We start from the raw sequence: 18,461 nt of genomic DNA, 5'->3' as shown, positions 1-18,461 counted from the left end.
TGGATCTCCTCCCTGTAGGCAGTAATGAGTGTTCTTGAAAAACTAGAATTATGTGGTCAGTGCAACACACAAAGTAGCTGGAGAAACTCAATGGGTTAGGCAGTATCTACAGAGGAAAATGGACAGTTAACATTCTGAATCAATATCTTTCATCAAGGCTGGAAAAAGAGATGGCCAGTTCAAAAAGGTGGAGGAAGAAGTGAAGAAGGAGCAGGCAAGTGATAGGTGGATACAGGTGAAAGGAATCTACCAGAATGGTGACGAGTGGCAACGTTTCAAGAAGCCAGATGGTGGTAGATTTGAGCGACAAAGAGATGTAAAAGCAGACAGCGGACCATGGAATAAAAGGAAGGTCGTAATGAGACTTGTGGGAGGAAAGTGATGGTGATGGCCAGATCATGAAGGCAGCAGAGGGAAGAGTTGGAGTCATGGAAGCCAGTGGGATGAGAAAAAAATGGAACAAAGGGGCGTGGTTACTGGAAGTTAGAAAAACATTATGTTCATGCCATCAAATTGAAAACTACTAAGGCAGAAAATAAGATGTTGATCCTTTGCATTAAGCAACAACTTGTCAGTACAGGAGTCCATTGTCACACATCTCCCTATCAAAATGGGAAGTGGAATTAAAATACTGGTCACTTGGAAATTTCAACTGGTACAATAGGCAGTGAAGGTGCTCAGAGAAGCAACTCACCAATCTGTGCTAGCAATCTTTGTCTTGTCAAAGTAGAGTAGGCGGTAACAGGAGCACTGGACATAATAAATGATTCCGATATCTTCAAAGAACAGGGGTGGCATAGTAATGTAGCAGTTAGTGTAAAGTTATCAAAATCAGCAATGCAGACTCAATTCCACCGCCGTCTGTAAGGAGTTTATACACTTTCTGGATGACCTCATCTGTTTCCTCCGGGTATTCCAAAATTTTTCGGGTTAGTAGGTTAATTGGTCGCATATATGTAATTGGGTGGTATGGGTTCATTAGGCCAGAATGGCCTGTTACCATGCTGATCACTAAATAAATGCATGACATTATTGTGGTTAGTCTATTTGAATTTGTCTTCAATGTCAATGGGTATCCCATTTACACAGCAAGTATAATAAGAGATAGTAATGCCGTCGTGGTTACACTCTTTTCTATTGGAATGATCATTTCTTATACTTCTGCAGTATGAACATTGCTTGTTACTCATTAGCCTTTGCCTATTGTCTAGGCCTTGAATTCATTTGAATGTTGTCCTATTATCTGCAAACATCTGACATGAGCAGGGTTTCAGATTTGTAGATCATTGGGATCTTTCTTAGGGAGGGTTTGTCCTGTACAAATAGGGAGACCTGAACTTAAGGGGAATCAATATCCTTGTGGACAAGAGCTACTGAAAAGGGTTTAAATTAGTTTGACAGAGGGATGGGAACCAAAGTGATGGGGCAATTGATATACAGGTAGATGCACCATGTAGAGAGACTGAGGAACAATAGATGATAGGCCTAAATTGCAGTCAGGGGATGGGCTGAAATGCATCTATTTTAATGCAAGAAGTATCAGGACCTTATGGCTAATGAACTAAGAGCATGTAGGTCATTACACAGACCTACAGCATTGTGGCCATTAGAGAAATTTGGCTGTAACAAGGGCAGGAACGACTGCTGGATGCTCCAGGGTTTAGATGTTTCAAAGGGGACAGGGAGGGCAGTAAAATAGGCTGTGGGGGTTAGTGGCACTGTTAATCAGGGATAGCATCACAGTTGGAAAAAATGAAGACATCATGGAGGCTTGTCTACTTAGTGTGGCTGGAAGTCAGAAACAGGAAGAGAGCAATCATTCTACTTGGAGTATTCCTTAGATCAGAATAGCAAAAGATACAGAGCAACAGATCAGGAAGCAGGTTTTGGAAAAGTGACTTCAACTTCCCTAATATTGACTGGCACCTCCTTAGTGCAAATGGTTTAGATGGGGTGGAATATGCCAGGGGTGTCCATGGAGGATCCCTGGCACAAAATGGAGATAGGCCGACTAGAGGAGAGGCCTTTCAGGATCCGATGCCAGTGTCAAGTGTCAGATCTCTCAGTGAGTGAGATAGTAATCACAACTCCCTGACCTTTACCATAGCCTTGAAGCGAAACAGGATGACCCAAGGGTCCACGCCCGTAAAGATCCCGTAAAGTTGCTATGCAAATTGATAGAGTGGCTGAGATGGCCAATGATGTGTTGGCCTTCACTAGTTGGGGGATTGAGTTCAGTTAGGTAATGTTCAGCTCTTAAAAAAAACACCTCATTACACCAGACTTGGGAGAATGCTGTTCGGTTCTGGTCACCTTATTATAGGAAGGATATGGAAGCTTAGAGAGGGTGCAGAGGAAATATAACTTGATGCTGCCTAGATTATAGTGCATGCCTGATCAGGATGTATTGAGCAAGCTAGAGTTTTTCTCTTTAGAGTAAAAGAGGAAGAGAAGTGACTTGATAGAGGTATACAAGATAATAAGAGGCACAGATTGAGTGGATAACCAGATTAACAGGATGAAAATGGCTAATACAAGAGGCCATAATTTTAAGGTGGTTGGACGAAAGCATGGGGGGGGGGGGGGGTGTAAGAGAATGTCAAGAGTGGTGGGTACATGCAAGGCTCTGTTGTGGTGTTGAAAAGACAAATACACTAGTGATATTTAAGAAACTCTTAGATAAGCATATGGATAACAGAAAAATAGAAAGCTACTGTACCTATTTTACCTTTCTTCAGTAAGGAGGCAAACTGTAAATTATTCTATGCAGTCTACCTACAGTACATAAAAAAGAGATCAAAAATAACTTGCAATTCTTTACAACACACACAAAATGCTGGTAGAACACAGCAGGCTAGGCATCATCTATAGGGAGAAGCACTGTCGACGTTTCAGGCCAAGACTCTTCGTCAATCCTGACGAAGGGTCTCGGCCCGAAACGTCGACAGCACTTCTCCCTATAGATGCTGCCCAGCCTGCTGTGTTCTACCAGCATTTTGTGTGTGTTGTTTGAATTTCCAGCATCTGCAGATTTCCTCGTGCTTGCTCTTGCAATTCTTTAGCTTTTTTAGGCCTCCACTACAGGATGAAAGTATGTCACTACAATTCATTTGTGTTCAACATCCTCCATAACAATATAAAATGGCCATTTAATTTGTGTGCATGGCTTTCTTTTCTATACCATGCTTTAGATTTCCAAACTTCATAAATAGCAACACAGGTGTTGGGCGTGACTGTCTTCATCAATTAGGGCACTGAGTATAAACGTTAGGAAATCATGATGCAGCTTTATAAAACTTTGGTCAGGCCACACTTAAGACTGGTGTACAAAGTTCTGATCATCACATTACAGGAAAGATGTAAAGACTTTGGAAAAGATACAGAACTAGGAATGGTATCTGAACTATAGTATGGCCAGTTTTGGACATTCTCTGGAGCATAGGAGATCAAGTAAACGAAATTATGAGGTATAGATAAGGTAGATAAGTCTTTTTTTCAAGGTATGAATGTCACACTGGAAGGTGCAGGTTTAAGATGAGTATAAAAGAATACTTATGCGCAAATTTTTGTTTCTCACAGTGGTACGGCCAAGAAAATATTGGCAGAGAAGATGTTACAAGCAGACAAGATAACATCATTTAAGAGGCATTTGGACAGACAGATGAACAGGCGCAGAATACCGACTGTGCAGGCAGATGGGATTAGTTAGCTTGCTGTTTTTGTCAGCATGGACATGTTTCTGTGAAGTCGTCTACCAAAAAAATTGCCATAACAATTTCAACTAACTAAAGTCAATTCCATACCTTATAGTAATTATTAGCACCAGAGTGCAACATCATTTGTTGGGTAGAAATCAGCTGCTTTTTGTGTTTACTTTCCTTTTTCTGGGATTTCACCTCATCAGCTAATTTACAAAATTCCTGTTTAATTTGGTCTTTTTTAAATTCCGATTCTTGTAATTTTTCTTCACACATCTGTAAATTATGTGTAAGATAATCCTGAGAATGTATAAGATATTCTATGGTGAACTGTGCTAATTTGAATGCTTTCAGCAGGGCAGGATCCAATGAATTTTGACAATAAGGGCATTTTTCAGCATCCATGTTGCAAAAGGTAATATTCATTATATTTTCCTGCAAAATGATAAAATCCAGTTCATTGGCTACTCTCTCCACGTCAATGGCACTAATTCGTCTCCAATCCAGAATTTCACAACGATTTTTGAATTTAAAGAGAGGAAGATGACCGTTGTATGCATCTGCTGTTAAAGCTGATGAAAATGGGGTTCTGTTCGAACCCAGGTTGTGAGAGAATTGTACTGCTGATTTCCCATTCAACCACATCATAGAATCTGTAAAGACAAAAATATTAAAACTATTAATAGATTAAAACTGAAAACTAAGATTCAAAGTTTTTCATTTTGTCACTGAATTTGTATTCACTGTATGAGATAAAACATAGAACATAAACATAGAACTATATTAAAGTACAGCACAAGAACAGGCTCTTCAGCCCACCACCTCTAGGCCAACCATGTTGACACATTCTATAGTCTCTGTGTCAACATGCTGAGTAAATATAGAGGCAAAAATCCATCCAAGATGACCCCCATCTCTTTCAAAACTATGCACAGATGACCATGCTGATCTTCCAGTAGACCAGTTTTGTACCTTGCTATCCTATTGCTCTTAATATATCTGTGGAAGCCCTTGGAATTCTCCTTCACTATGTCAACCAGAACAAACTCATGCCTTTTTCTAGCACTTCTGATTTTCCTCTTAAGGGCTTTCTTGCATTTCTTATACTCAAGTATCCCATTTGTTTTTTGGTGCCTACATTTGCTATGTACCACCTTTTTCTTAACCAGGACCTCATGCCTCTTGGAATACCTGCCTGTTATTCTAACAGGAATATACAATCAGTATTTCAGGAATTTACAAATTCTGTTCTCTCAATATTTAACTTTTGAAGATCTCTTACTTATGAAGGACCCCTTCATCAGAAAACACCCTATCCCAATCGACACTTGCCAGATGCTTTGTGATGCCATCAAAATTGGCTTTTCTCCAATTACATCACAACCCAAGAACCAGTCCTATCCTTCTCCATCATTATCTAAAAACTAATGGAATTATGACCACTAGATCCAAAATGTTCCCCTACACACACTTCTGTCACCTGCTATACACTTCTTTCAGGTCAGCCCTCGACCTCCATGCTCAAAACCCCCCCCCCCCCCCCAAATTTATCCAAATTCTTCTAATTGCTAGAACATTCACTTTATATTTGAATTCCCAAAATGCAGCACCTCACACTCCCAGATTAAACCCCATTATCCATATTATTACCCAATTTTCCAACTGATATAGATCCTGTTGTATTTCACCTATATTTTTGACCATTACTGTTTATATATAGAAAACAGAGAGTTGGGGTGGAAGGCTGTTATTCTGGCTGAAGATCCATGACCAGAGGGGGCTCACAAGGATCGGTGCTGGGACCTCAGTGTTTATAAGGTATATCAATGATATGGATAAAAATACAGATGGCTGGATTAGTGAGTTTGCAGATGACACCAGGATTGGTAGAGTGGTGGACAGCGTTAAACAGTATCAAAAAATACATCGGAATATAGATCAGTTACATATATGGACACAGAAGTGGCAGAAGGAGTTTAATCTGGATAAGTGTGAGGTTTTGCACATTAGAAGGTCAAATGGGAATATAAAGTTACACATTAGGAGATCAAATGAAAGGAGAAAGTATACAGTTAATGGTAGGCTCCTTAATAAATTGAGATTTAGAAAGATCTTGGGGTTCAGTTTTATAGTTCACTGTAACTGGCTACACATGGATAAGGTGGTAAAGAAGGCTTAAAATATGCTTGCCTTGATAGGTAGGGGAGTTGAATATCAGTTGAAGTCATACCGCAGCTATATAAAACTGGAGTGTTGCATGCAGTTCTAGCTGCCCAATATAGGTAGGAGGTGGGGGACAATGGAGAGGGTGCAGAAGAGGTTTACCAGGATGCTGCTTGGATTATAGGATATGAGCTATATGAAAAAGTTGGGCAATCTTGCATTGTTTAGTCTAGGCTGAGGAGAGACCTGATAACGGTTTTTTTTTAAATTATGAGATGCATAGATAGAGTAGGCATCAGAATTTTTTCCCGGAGTAAAATTAACAAACAGCAGAAAGCATGTTTTTAAGAATCTAGGGGAGAGATATGAAAATGATGTGAGGGGCAAGTTATTTTTTTAAATATAGGGTGATAGATGTTTCAAATAGGTTATCAGGGTACTAGTAGAAGCAGACAGTTTGGTGGAGTTTTATGGGTGAAACATGGGAGGACACTTGTATAAACTGGCACCCAAGATCAGCACAATATTAAGGGCTGAATGGCCTATTCAATGCTGTACTGTTCCATGTTGTATATAACTCATAGAGGCCACCAGCACAAATGGAACTTTAGAATAGTGCCCTGACAATCCTCCTTCTTGATATCAATGAGTCTAGGATATCAGTAAAGCACATCCACCACATGATTTTACAATGTCCTTCCCCTTAGTGAATGCCAATGCAAAAGTAAAAAACAAAAAACACAAAATGCTGGCAGAACTCAGCAGGCCAGACAGCATCTATGGGAGGAGGTAATAACGACGTTTCGGGCCGAAACCCTTCATCAGGAGTGAAGTAACATGGGATGGTCGGGGGGGGGGGGGGGGATAAGAAGTTGGGGGAGGGATAGAGTAGAGAGCTGGGAAATGACAGGCTGGAGGGAAATGGGCCAGGGGAAAGGTGGAGAATTATGGGAAATAAAGAAGAAAGAAAGGTAAGGCTGGGGGGAGAGATTATAGTGAGGGGGGAAAGAGAGAGAAAGAGAACCAGACTAAAATAATAGATAGGGATGGGGGTAAGGGTGGGGGGTAGGGGTATCAACGGAGGTCAGTGAGTTGGATGGTCGTGCCGGCAGGAAGGAGGCTACCTAGGCGGGAGATAAGGTGTTGCTCCATCAACCTGCGTGTGGCCTCATCTCGACGGTAGAGGAGGCCATGGACCGACATGTCGGAGTGGGAGTGGTCTGTGGAATTGAAGTGTGTGGCCACAGGGAGATCCTGCCACTGCTGGAGGACCGAGTGCCGGTGTTCGGCGAAACGGTCTCCCAGTCTGCAGCGGGTCTCCTCAATGTATAAATGGCCACATCGGGAGCACCAGATACAGTATATCATCCCAGTTGACTCGTAGGTGAAGTGGTGCCTCACCTGAAAGGACTGTCTGAGGCCTGGGATGGTGGTGAAGGAAGAAGTGTGGGGGCAGGTGTAGCACTTCTTCCGCTTACAGGGATGAGTGCCCAGAGAGAGGTCGGTGCGGAGGGATGGGGGGGGGGGGGGGGGGATGAATGGACAAGGGAGTCACATAGGGAGCGATCCCTGCGGAAAGCTGAGAGTGGGGGGGGGAGGGGAAGATGTGGCTGGTGGTGGGATCCCGTAGGAGGTGGCGGAAGTTACGGAGGATTATACGTTGGATCTGTAGGCTGGTAGGGTGATAGGTGAGGACCAGGGGGACTCTATCCCTGGTGGGCTGGCAGGGGGATGGGGTGAGAGCAGAGGTGCGTGAAATACGGGTGACACGATGGAGGGCAGAGTTGATAGTGGACGAAGGGAAGCCCCCTTCTTTAAAAAAGGAAGACATCTCCTTTGTCCTAGAATGAAAGGCCTCATCCTGAGAGCAGATGCAGCAGAGGCAGAGGAATTGAGAGAAAGGGATAGCATTTTTGCAGGAGACAGGATGGGAGGAGAAATAGTCTAGGTAGCTGTGGGAGTTAGTAGGTTTGTAGTAGACGTCGGTGGATAGGCTGTCTCCAGAGATAGAAACAGTAAGATCTAGAATGGGGAGGGGGGTGTCAGAAATAGACCAGGTGAATTTGAGGGCGGGGTGAAAGTTGGAGGTGAAGTAATGAAGTCTTATTTGAAGTTTATTTCCAGCATCTGCAGATTCACTCATGTTACCAATGCAAAAGTACTTGTTTAGTATTTTGCATACTTCCGTTTGCTCAAGGCATACATTCTCTCTTCTGTTCTTGAATGGTCTTCCCCTTTTGCTTGGGATTCTCTTTAATCCCACCCAAAGACATTTCCTGGCTCCATTTCAGCCCAACTCCTTGTTCAAAGTCCATCCAGCTTCATTTATATTCCTCAAAAGTAATGTTTGGCTTCAGCTTCCTCAAATTTACATTTGCTTTTTTTCTCTTTTACTAAATTTGCAAGATTTCTTGTCACCCAAGTTTCCTGAACCTTGCCATCCTTGTCTTTCTTCACAGGGAGGTGTTGGTGCCAAATTCTAAGCAGCTGTCTTTTGAACAACTTCACATCACATGTGAACTAAACCAATAAAAGCCATTCCCAATCTGCTCTGCCCAGCTCTTGCCTAATGCTGCTGTATTTCAGCCTTTCCTCAGTTTAGCACATACCCCCCCCCACCCTTCACAAAACACAGTACACCACCCCTCCCACCCAATATCCAGTCTTGTCTCTTTGCAGGATTTTATCCCTCTTCCTATGCAAGTCCTTGGTACCAACACGGACCACGACCGTTGACTGCTCATTCTCCCCTTTCTGAGACATCATTGACCATGGCACCAAGGAGGCAACACATCATTCTGGACCAACACACAAAATGGAACTCTCTAGGTCAGGCAGCATCTGTGGAGAATGGACAATTGACATTTTGGGTTGTGACTCTTCATTTGGACCAAAAGGTAAAGGGCAAATAGGCAGTGTAAAAAGGAGAACGGAAGGGACAGATGGCAGGCAATAGATGGACCCAGGTTGGGAGGGGATGCAATAGGTAGATGGGTGAGGTACATTGGAAATAGTGCCAGAAGCTGGGAGCAGATAGGTGGAAGTGACAAAAGACAAATGGAAGAAGGTAGGGTATGGAATAAAGGGAAAGAGAAGCCACATGGGAGCCATGGGAGGAGTAATGAGCAAATATAATCACTACACTGATTGGCCTAATCTCAAATAATAATGAGGCAGCCTAGAGAAGTCACTTAATGTCACAAAAATAAAGAAGCTGGCTATGAATTCCAGGAGGAATGGAGATGAGCGAACCCCTACTGACATCAATGGAGCTGGGGTTGAGAGGATAAACAGCTTCAAGTTCCACGGCAACCACATTACCGAGGTCCTCACGTAATCTGTACACACCAGCTGAGTGGTGAAAGAGGCACAACAATGCCTCTTTCACCTCAGACAGTTGAGGATGCTTGGTATGGGCCCCCAAACCCCAAGAACTTTCTACAGGGCCACAATTGACAGTATCCTGGCTGCATTACTGCCTGGTATGGGAACTGTACTTCCCTCAGCCGCAGGACTCTGCAGTTAGTGGTGTGGACAGCTCGGCGCATCTGTAGATATGAACGTCCCACTATTCAGGATATTTACAAAGGTAGGTGTGTAAACACAGCCCGAAGAATCATTGGGACCCCAAGTCACCCCAACCACAAACTGTTCCAGCTGCTACCATCTGGGAAACAGTACCGCAGTATAAAAGCCAGGACCAACAGGCTCTGGGACAGCTTCTTCCACCAGGCCATCAGACTGATTAATTCATGCTGATGCAATTGTCTTTCTATGTTATATTAACCGTCCTGTTGTAAATACTATTTATTATAAATTACTATAAATTGCACATTTAGATGGCGATGTAACATATAGATTTTTACTCCTCATGTACACGAGGGATGCAAATAATAATGTCAATTCAATTCAATAGAGAGGAAAGAGATACGGAAGACAAACAGACAGAGCAGAAGCAGTTACCAGAAATTAGAGATTTCAACATTCATGTCACCAGGCTCCACCTTGGCAAAATAGAAGGTATGGTTCCTCTAATTTGCAATTAAATTCACTCAACTTGGTAGTGGAGGAGGCCGAGGCATATTGTCAGTGTGGTGATAGAAATAACTAAAATGGCAAACAACCAGGAGATCCAGAAGAAAGATAGCTGACTAGTGATGTAGTGGCATCAGCACCGGACTTTGACATGAATGGTCCCAACTTCGAATCCGGCCAGCTCCTTGCACATTTTCTATCCGTGCTGCGTTGAGCATCGAGCTAGCAACAGTAAAATGCTAAAGAAATGGTAAATATGCTGTCTGATGCACCACAAGGCATGATAAGGAACCACAGAAGCGTTTGCTCAGTTTGCATCCAAACTCACCAATGTAGAGGAAGCCATAATGGGAGTACAAAACTCAATAAATGCTTTTAACAGGGGGCTTTGTAATGTGAAAGACTGCCTCTCTCAGAAGGACAGTTTAAAGCTCTGGATGGTGATGAGTGAGCAGGTGCAAGGGCAAATATTACAAATAAGAGTGCCTACAGAAGGGGGAGGGGGGAAACGAGTGAGGAGGACAAGTGAACCAGAGAGCCATGGAGAGAGCAATCCCTGTGAAAAGCTGAGAAGGCTGAGGAAGATATGATGTTAGGATCCTATTATAGATGGTGGAATTTGTGAAGAATAATATATTAAATGTGTAGGCTGGTGGGAAGGTAGATGAAGAATTCTGTCTCTTCTGCCTATGGTATGACCACCTCACTCTCTGCCTTCTGTATACTACTCAGCAAGACATCTGCCCTCCAACTGACAGCTGTGGTCTGACAGGAGCCACAGCTGAATGCACTTATTACAACATCCTGAAAAAGGGTCTCAGTCCAAAATGTCAACTGTCTGATCATTTCTATGGATGCTCCCTGACCTCCTAACTTCCCCCATGTTTCTTAATAATACTGCTGTCATGGACATTTGGACATTCTGATCTTTCACATCTCATAACTAGGAGCACAAAACTCCACTAACTGCCATTACTGCTCCTTTAGCAAACTATTGGACTTGAGAAAAAGGGAAAACCTTATCTTCTCTTAAAGCTGCTCACCCTTCTCACCAAAGTCTAATGTTCAATGCAGTTCACACTTTAACCCACCACAGCACTCTGATCTCAGAAGAATACTTTCTCAAATGGCTTCTCTGTTGCTAAACCTGTCTCCTGTAAAACAGCTGCTCACCTGCTCCCTGCTCCTCCTTGTTGATAATCTTGCGGGAAGTAAAACTCAAAACATTCAGTAAACCAAGTGAAACTAAGTTTAAGAAAGACCAACCAAAAAACATCAACTGAATGAAATTACTTTCTTACAGATCAGCTTTACATTTGGAAGAAATTGTATTTCATGACTACTGCAATAATCTCAGAATAAATACCAATGCAATAAGATCCTATGATTATCATTAGTTTTGAAAACTCTGGAGTTCAAATTTTAAAAGTTATTTTTTTTAAATCACAATGCGTAATAACGCCACACACAAAGTACAGGAGGAACTCTTTTTGGAACCTGATTGGAGATGAGGGAGGAGGTGAAAGGGCAGGTGTAGCACTTAGGCCACTTGCATGGATAAGTGCTGGAAGAGAGATTAGTGGGGAAGGACAATTGGACAAGGGAATCACAGAGGGAGCAATTCCTGCAGAAAGTGGGTGGTGGGGGGGAGGGAGTTAAAGATATCTTTAATAGTAGAATCCCTTTGAAGATGGTGGAAGTTGCAGATGACAATGTGTTTGATGCAGAGACTCATGGGATGGTAGGCAAAGACAAAAGGAACTCTGTCACTGTTAGGCAGCAGGAAGATGGGGTGATTGTGGTTGCTTGGGAAAAGGAGATGCCGGTGAGGGAAGCATCACCAGTGGAGGAAGGGAAATCTCATTCTTTGAAAAAAAAGAGGACATATCTGATGTCCTGGAGAGAAAAACCACATTCTGGGAACATCCTGAGGCTAGGGACTGAGAAAAGAGAGTAGCATTTTTACAAGAGATAGGGAGGGAAGAGATATAGCTGTGGAAATCGGTAGGTTAATAAAAGACATCAGTTGACAGTTTGTTTCCAGAGACAGAACGATCAAGAAAGGGAAGGGAGGAGTCAGAAATGGACCAAGTGAATTTGAGTGCAGGGTGGTAGTGAGAAGCAAAGTTGATTTAATTGATGGGCTCAGCAACAGATGCATGAAGCAGCACCAATGCAGTCGTCAATGTAATGGAGGAACAGTTAGGGAGCATTACTGGGCAAGGCTACATAGCCAGCAAAGAGGCAGACATAGCTGGGGCCCATGACCACCTCTCAAATTTAAAGAAAGCAGCAGGAGCCAAAGGAAAAATTGTTCAGGGGGAGGACCAGGCAGGTGGTGATAGATAGGAACTGAATGGTTCTGTTATCGAGCAATAACATCCTGTAAATATCAAGATAATCAGAACCGTATACAGGACATCAGCAGTGGCTTAAACCTCTTGTTTTTAGCAATCTCTTCCTGGGAAAAAGACAACGTGCCTCCACCTTTTTTATGTCCTTCATGATTTTATATACCTGTTTTATATATGCATTACAGCCACACCAGCCAAGAATAGTGAAGATAGCAAGCAATATAAAACCATAAATAATTAAATAAAAATAAGTCAATCATGCCAAGCAGAAATAAGTTCAGGACCAGCCTATTGGCTCAGGGTATCTGACACTCCGAGAGAGGAGTTTGATGACGACAGGTAGGAATGTTTTCCTATGACGCTCAGTGTTACATCTCGGTAGAATGAGTCTCTGGCTGAATATATTCCTGTGCCGAACCAGTACATTATGGAGTGGATGAGAGTCATTGTCCAAAATGGCATGCAACTAGGACAGCATCCTCCTTTCAGAAACCACCGTTAGAGAGCCCAGTTCCACACCCACAACATCACTGGCCTTTCAAATGAGTTTGTTGATTCTGTTGGTGTCTGCTCCCCTCAGCCTGCTGCCCCAGCACACAACAGCAAACATAATAGCCCTGGCCACCACAGCCTCGTAGAACATCCTCAGCATCATCCGGCAGATGTTAAAGGACCTCAGTGTCCTCAGGAAATAGAGATGGTTCTGACCCTTCTTGTAAACAGCCTCAGTGTTCTTTGACCAGTCCAGTTTATTGTCCATTCGTATCCCCAGGTATTTGTAATCCTCCACTATGTACACACTGACCCCTTGGATGGAAACAGGGGTCACCGGTGCCTTAGCCCTCCTCAGGTCCACCACCAGCTCCTTAGTCTTTTTCACATTAAGCTCCAGATGATTCTGCTCACACCATGTGACAAAGTTTCTCACCGTAGCCCTATACTCAGCCTAATCTCCCTTGCTGATGCATCCAACTATGGCAGAGTCATCAGAAAACTTCTGAAGATGGCAAGACTCTGTGTTTTATAACTGCAACATAACTTCTGCTTATGTTCAATGCACTGAGGAAGACCAGTGTACCCAATGCCTTCCCCACCACCCTATCTAGCCAAGACACCACTTTCAATGGATTATGCAATTGCAGTCCCAGCTCCCTCTGTTTTAATACATTTTTCTGGACCCTACCATTAATTGTACAAGTCCTACCCTGGTTTCATCTCCCTAGATGCAAACCCCGACATCTATCTGGATTGAAAGCCATTTCCCAGTTCTCAGCCCACATACCTAGCTGATCAAGATCCCTGGAATTTTTCAATATCCCAGTGTGGTTTTATCAATGCCTTGTACATGATGTCCCATATTCTTGTACTCAATGCCCAGACCAATGAAGGCAAACACTTCAAACTCCTAAGCCACCCCATCTATCTGTTTCTATTTTCAAGGAACTGTGTACTCTATCTCTATTGTACACCACTCTCCAGTCGCCTGCCATTCAGTCCTCCTACTACCCTTTAACCGTTCGATTCTTGAATCAACTGGCAAAACTATCTAATCACTACAGTTTAGCAACACAATAATCAATTTGATCACTTTGTACTAAAATTAACTTTTTTAAATTGTGTTCTTCCATGTAAAGATATATTTATGTTTTCTTGTGGGTGCTGCTTATATGATGCCAGGAGCATGTGATGCTGCAGAAGTCATATACATTACATCAATCTATATACGTTTCTACATATAACGAACGATTTTCATTTACTAAATATGATGATCAGGGAAATACTATGGGTGTTTGGATAAGTTTTAATTAATAAGAGCACAGAGAATTACACACGCCCAGAAACTTGCATCTGCTCACCCTTTTCACCACTGACTCCTTACTGAGAACTGGTGTGTTTTCTCCCAAAGTCCCCAATCAGTTCCTTGGTTTTACTGTAAGGTTATTGTTGCAACACCAGTCAATTAGTTAATTGCACTCCAATATGTTTCCTTGTCACCAACAACAATGGCATCATCTGAATTTATTGATGTTGTTTGAGCTGTGCCTTGCCACACAGTCACGAGTGTAGAGAGAACAGCAGTAGGCTAAACACACATCCTTGAGGGGCAGTATTTGTGTTGATTGTCAGTGAGGAGACGTTATTACCAAAATGCACTGACTGTGGTCTCTTGACAAGGAAATTGAGAATCCAATTGCAGAGGTAGGCACAGAGGCCCAGGTTTTGAAGCTTGTTTATAAATACAGAAGGGATGATGCTGTGAATGCCAACATGTAATCAATAAACAGCAGCTTGATGCATCTTTTACTATTGCCCAGCTGCTCCACAGCAGACTGAAGAGTCAGGCAGATTGCATCCACAGTTGATCTCATTGTGGAGGGTCCAGGTCCTTGCTTAAGCAGTAGTTCACTCAGGTCCAAAGCAACCTCTCAAAACACTTCATCACAATAGATGTCAGTGTGTGCTACTGAGCAATAAGACATTGAGGCAGCTCAACTCACCCTGCTTTTCCTGAGCACTACTCTGATTGCTCCTAATCCCCATCAAATCACTCGTGTATTTGGGAGTCCTCAGGCAGGATTCCCTAAAGGTTAATTTGCAGGTCGAGTCAGTGGTGAGGAAGGCAAGTGCAATGTTAGCAATCATTTTGAGAGGACTAGAATATAAAAGCAAGGATTTTATAAAGTGGTGAGGCCCCACTTGGGAGTATTGTGAGCAGTTTTGGGCCCCTTATCTAAGAAAGGATGTGCTGACATTGGAGAAGGATTAGGAGGTTCATGAAAATGACTCCAGGATTGAAAAGCTTGTTATATGAGAAGCATTTGATGGCTCTGGGCCTCTACTCACTGCAATTCAGAAGAATGAGGGATGACCTCATGGAAACCTATCAAATGGTGAAGTCTTGATAGAGTGAATGTGGAAAGGATGTATCCCAAGGTGGGAGAATCAAAGACCAAAGCAAACAGCCTCAGAATAGAGAGCTGTCCTTTTAGAACAGAGATGAGGAGGAATTTCTTTAGCCAGAGAGTGATGGAACTGTGGAATTCGTTGCCACAAGTGGCTGTGGAGGCCAAGTCATTGGGTATATTTAAGGCAGAAGCTGATAGATTCTTGATTGATCAGGGATACAGGGAGAAGGTAGGACTTTGGAGCAGAGAGAGAAAATGGGTCAGCCATGATGAAATGGCAGAGTAGACTAGATGGGCCAAATAGCTTAATTCTGCTCCTATATCTTATGGTTATAACAAAGTGTGGTTTCCAGGACCAATACCTGTCGTCACACTTCACCACCATCATCCTCAGCCTCCCATAATCTGGCCAAATTGTAATCCAATTTGCCATGGATTCCATGGGCTCAAAACTCTGATCAGTTTCCCATGTGGAATCTTGTTAAAGAACTTATTCAAAATCCACTTAATCATCTGCAGAATCCTCATCAATATATTCCCCACACAGCCACTTGACACCTTTTTGTTTGCGTTCCTCACCTTTCCATCTGTCCATCATCTACATGCTCTATTCACTTAGTTTCCCCTCTCCCCCCATTCTCATCTGCTCAGTGTCCTTCCCTCATCTGGTTTCAGCAAACATCCTCACAGAAAACCTGTTTTCATCTGCGTTTAACTCCTCCTCACCTGGATCCCCCTGTCAACTTGCAGGCTTCTGCTACACTCCACCCCTCATCTCTTTGTACTAGCCATGATCTTTAATGCAAGGTCTCAACCCAAAATATCGACCATCCCTTTGCCTTCACAGATGCAGCCTGACCTGCTGGATTCCTACAGCAGTTTGGGTTTTTTTTTTGGTCTGCTCTAGATTATAGCATTTGCAGTCTTTTGAATTTCCATATAGTCTGCTGCCTCTAGGAAAAGGTGAACCAGATTGGTCAGACAGGATTTTCCAAAACAAACCTTTGATTAATACTGCCTCTCAGAATTTACATTCAGTGGCCTTTTGTTAGTTACACCTACTTGTTAATGCAAATATCTAATCAGCCAATCACATGCTAGCTATTCAATGCACAAATGCATGCAAATATGGTCAAGATTCAGTTGTTATTCAGACCAACCATCAGAATGGTGAAGAAATGATGGTAAGATGGTAGCGCCATATTAATACGCTGCAGCCTCTCCGGACTCTGGATTGGGGATTGCCAAATGTTATGTGAATTTTCTGGTGTAGTCTGTTTTGACATATGCTTTTGTGATATCATTCTGGAGGAACATTGTCTCATTTTTTAAACTGCATTGCATTTATGGTTTCTAAATGACAATAAACTGAATCTGAATCTGAAATGTGATCTAAGTGACTTTCACAAAATGGTGGTTGGTGCCAGATAGGGTGGATCAAGGATCTCAGAAACCAACCATCTCTGGGATTCTCATGCAAAGCAGTCCCTAGAGTTTACAGAGAATGGTGCAAGAAACAAGAAACACCCAATGTGCAGCAGTTCTGAGAGTGAAAAAGCCCTTTTAATGAGAAGTTAGAGGAGTATGGCCAGACTAGTTCAAGCTGACAGGAAGTTGACTAACTCAAATTACTACAGGTTACAACAGTGGTCTGCAAAACAGCATCTCTGAATGCACAACATGTTGAAGTGGGTGAGCATAAGACTGAGAAGATATACTCAGTAACTTGACTTCCTGATTTTCAGCTGATCCACCTGGCCTCCAATCATCTGGCACCTCACTTGTAGCCAGTGTACCTCTCCATTTTAAGCCAACTAAAATACCTACTTTTTTATTACGTGTCCCAGCATTTCACCATATCACCCCCTCCTCGCATGGGGTCCCATGAATGTCCCCACCTTAGTGAACATATATTTTTTCCATTCTTTTCTTGTCTATCCTCAATACATTTCTTAAAAGCAACAGGACAATTCCTTAAACGCGTCTCCTAGCGCTGCTCTATGCCCCGTGTTCTCCTAGCTTTAGTACGACAAGGCATCTGATAGAGCTCCTATCTTACAGTGCTAGAGATCCGGGTTCAACCTTAACCTCGGGTACTATGTTTGTAAAACGTTCAATACTACAGCACAGGAATTCATGGTACTTCAGCTTCCGACCATATTCCAATGTCATTATAGGTTAATTTACCATATTGAATTGCCATTAAAATACCATATTGTATCTGGGTGGTACAATCTGGGAGAAATGAAGATAAAGTGGAGGTGGGGATACTTAATAAAGAGACCAATCCGGGATTAATACAAACGTGATGATCGGTAAAAAGTTAATGTGCCTAAGAACCTGTCCCTGTGTTCTTCCTCTCCTTCACTATATTTTCTATAAAGTCCTCGGGTTTTTTTTTGCTCTCTTTACTTTTTTTCCTAACTACAGCTCTCGATTATCTTTTGACGTGCGGGATTCCTTGGATCTACAGACAGTACCTTTTACCAAGATTGGAAGGCGTTGGACCTGAAAACAAACAATGCGCTGAGGGAACAGAGCGGGTCATAAAACATTTGTAGGAGGAAAAGAAATTACGTATCAATGTTTCTCATTGAAATCCTGCATAAGGACCAGCTCACCGTCTGCTGCTCCAGAATCCCGTATCTGCCGTATCCTGTTTCCTAGGCCTGAATTCTCATGATTTCAGGTTGCTGCTCAGTCGAGTCCCGCTGTTCATTGCAAGGTTTCTCCATTTAAATTTTACTTTTACTTAAGAACATAAGCGCCATGCTTCAATCAACGTTCGCCGACTTCATTCGGTCCAGGAACATCCACTCTGAGCCAACCGTCTCCTGAAACTTAGCGTTTAGCGCAAAGGTAGAATAGAAGCCAAATGTACATGAATTTAAGAACACTTATTTCAGAGGGAAGACTTGAACATACAACGATATAGACGCCAACACTCACCACATCTAAAACACTCACGCAAAAACTCGCCGTATGCGTGTTTCCACTTTCCGGTTAATACTTCGTCATTTCCGGATATATCCCGTTGCTCGGCAATGGAGGAAAGATGTGGCTAAACTTTAAAGTGTGCAGAGCAAGTTGCCAGAACTGATGGTCTGAGTTATTGGGAAAGGTTGGCCAGGCACTGTCTTTATTCTGCGGAGAACGAGGAGTGATCTGTTAGAAAAGTTTAAAATCGGTAGAGGCATAGGTAAGATGAGGTAGCAGTCGGGGAAGAGGAGTCTAAAACATCGGGGCACGGATTTAGGGTGAGAAGGGAAATACAGTATTTAGAAAGGATTGGAGGAGCATCTTTT

The 18,461-nt window shown here is 42.7% G+C and overlaps 1 protein-coding gene across 11 annotated transcripts in view; it reads right to left on the bottom strand.

Moving 5' to 3' along the window:
• Positions 1-18,093, bottom strand: part of LOC132394331 (cilium assembly protein DZIP1-like) — a 167,112-nt gene extending 149,019 nt beyond the window's left edge. For 9 of the 11 annotated variants that reach the window (XR_009512274.1, XR_009512275.1, XM_059970341.1 and 6 more), the window contains exons 1-2: positions 17,778-18,093; positions 3,804-4,351 (exon numbers count right to left, since the gene is read on the bottom strand). Coding sequence is in view for 7 of the 11 variants with exons in the window: in XM_059970341.1 (XP_059826324.1) it covers positions 3,804-4,346 (543 nt within the window). In the remaining 4 variants the exon portion in view is untranslated. Of the gene's footprint in view, positions 1-694; positions 799-3,803; positions 4,352-17,777 lie in introns of those variants that run through there. The other 2 variants (XM_059970347.1, XM_059970349.1) reach the window with 2 other exon arrangements.
• Between the last annotated feature and the right edge of the window lie 368 nt (positions 18,094-18,461).

This window comes from Hypanus sabinus, chromosome 5 (assembly GCF_030144855.1).
Source record: "Hypanus sabinus isolate sHypSab1 chromosome 5, sHypSab1.hap1, whole genome shotgun sequence".
NCBI classification, from domain to species: domain Eukaryota; kingdom Metazoa; phylum Chordata; class Chondrichthyes; order Myliobatiformes; family Dasyatidae; genus Hypanus; species Hypanus sabinus.
Note: the sequence above shows the minus strand (reverse complement) of the source record. Positions and strands in the feature narration are given on the sequence as shown.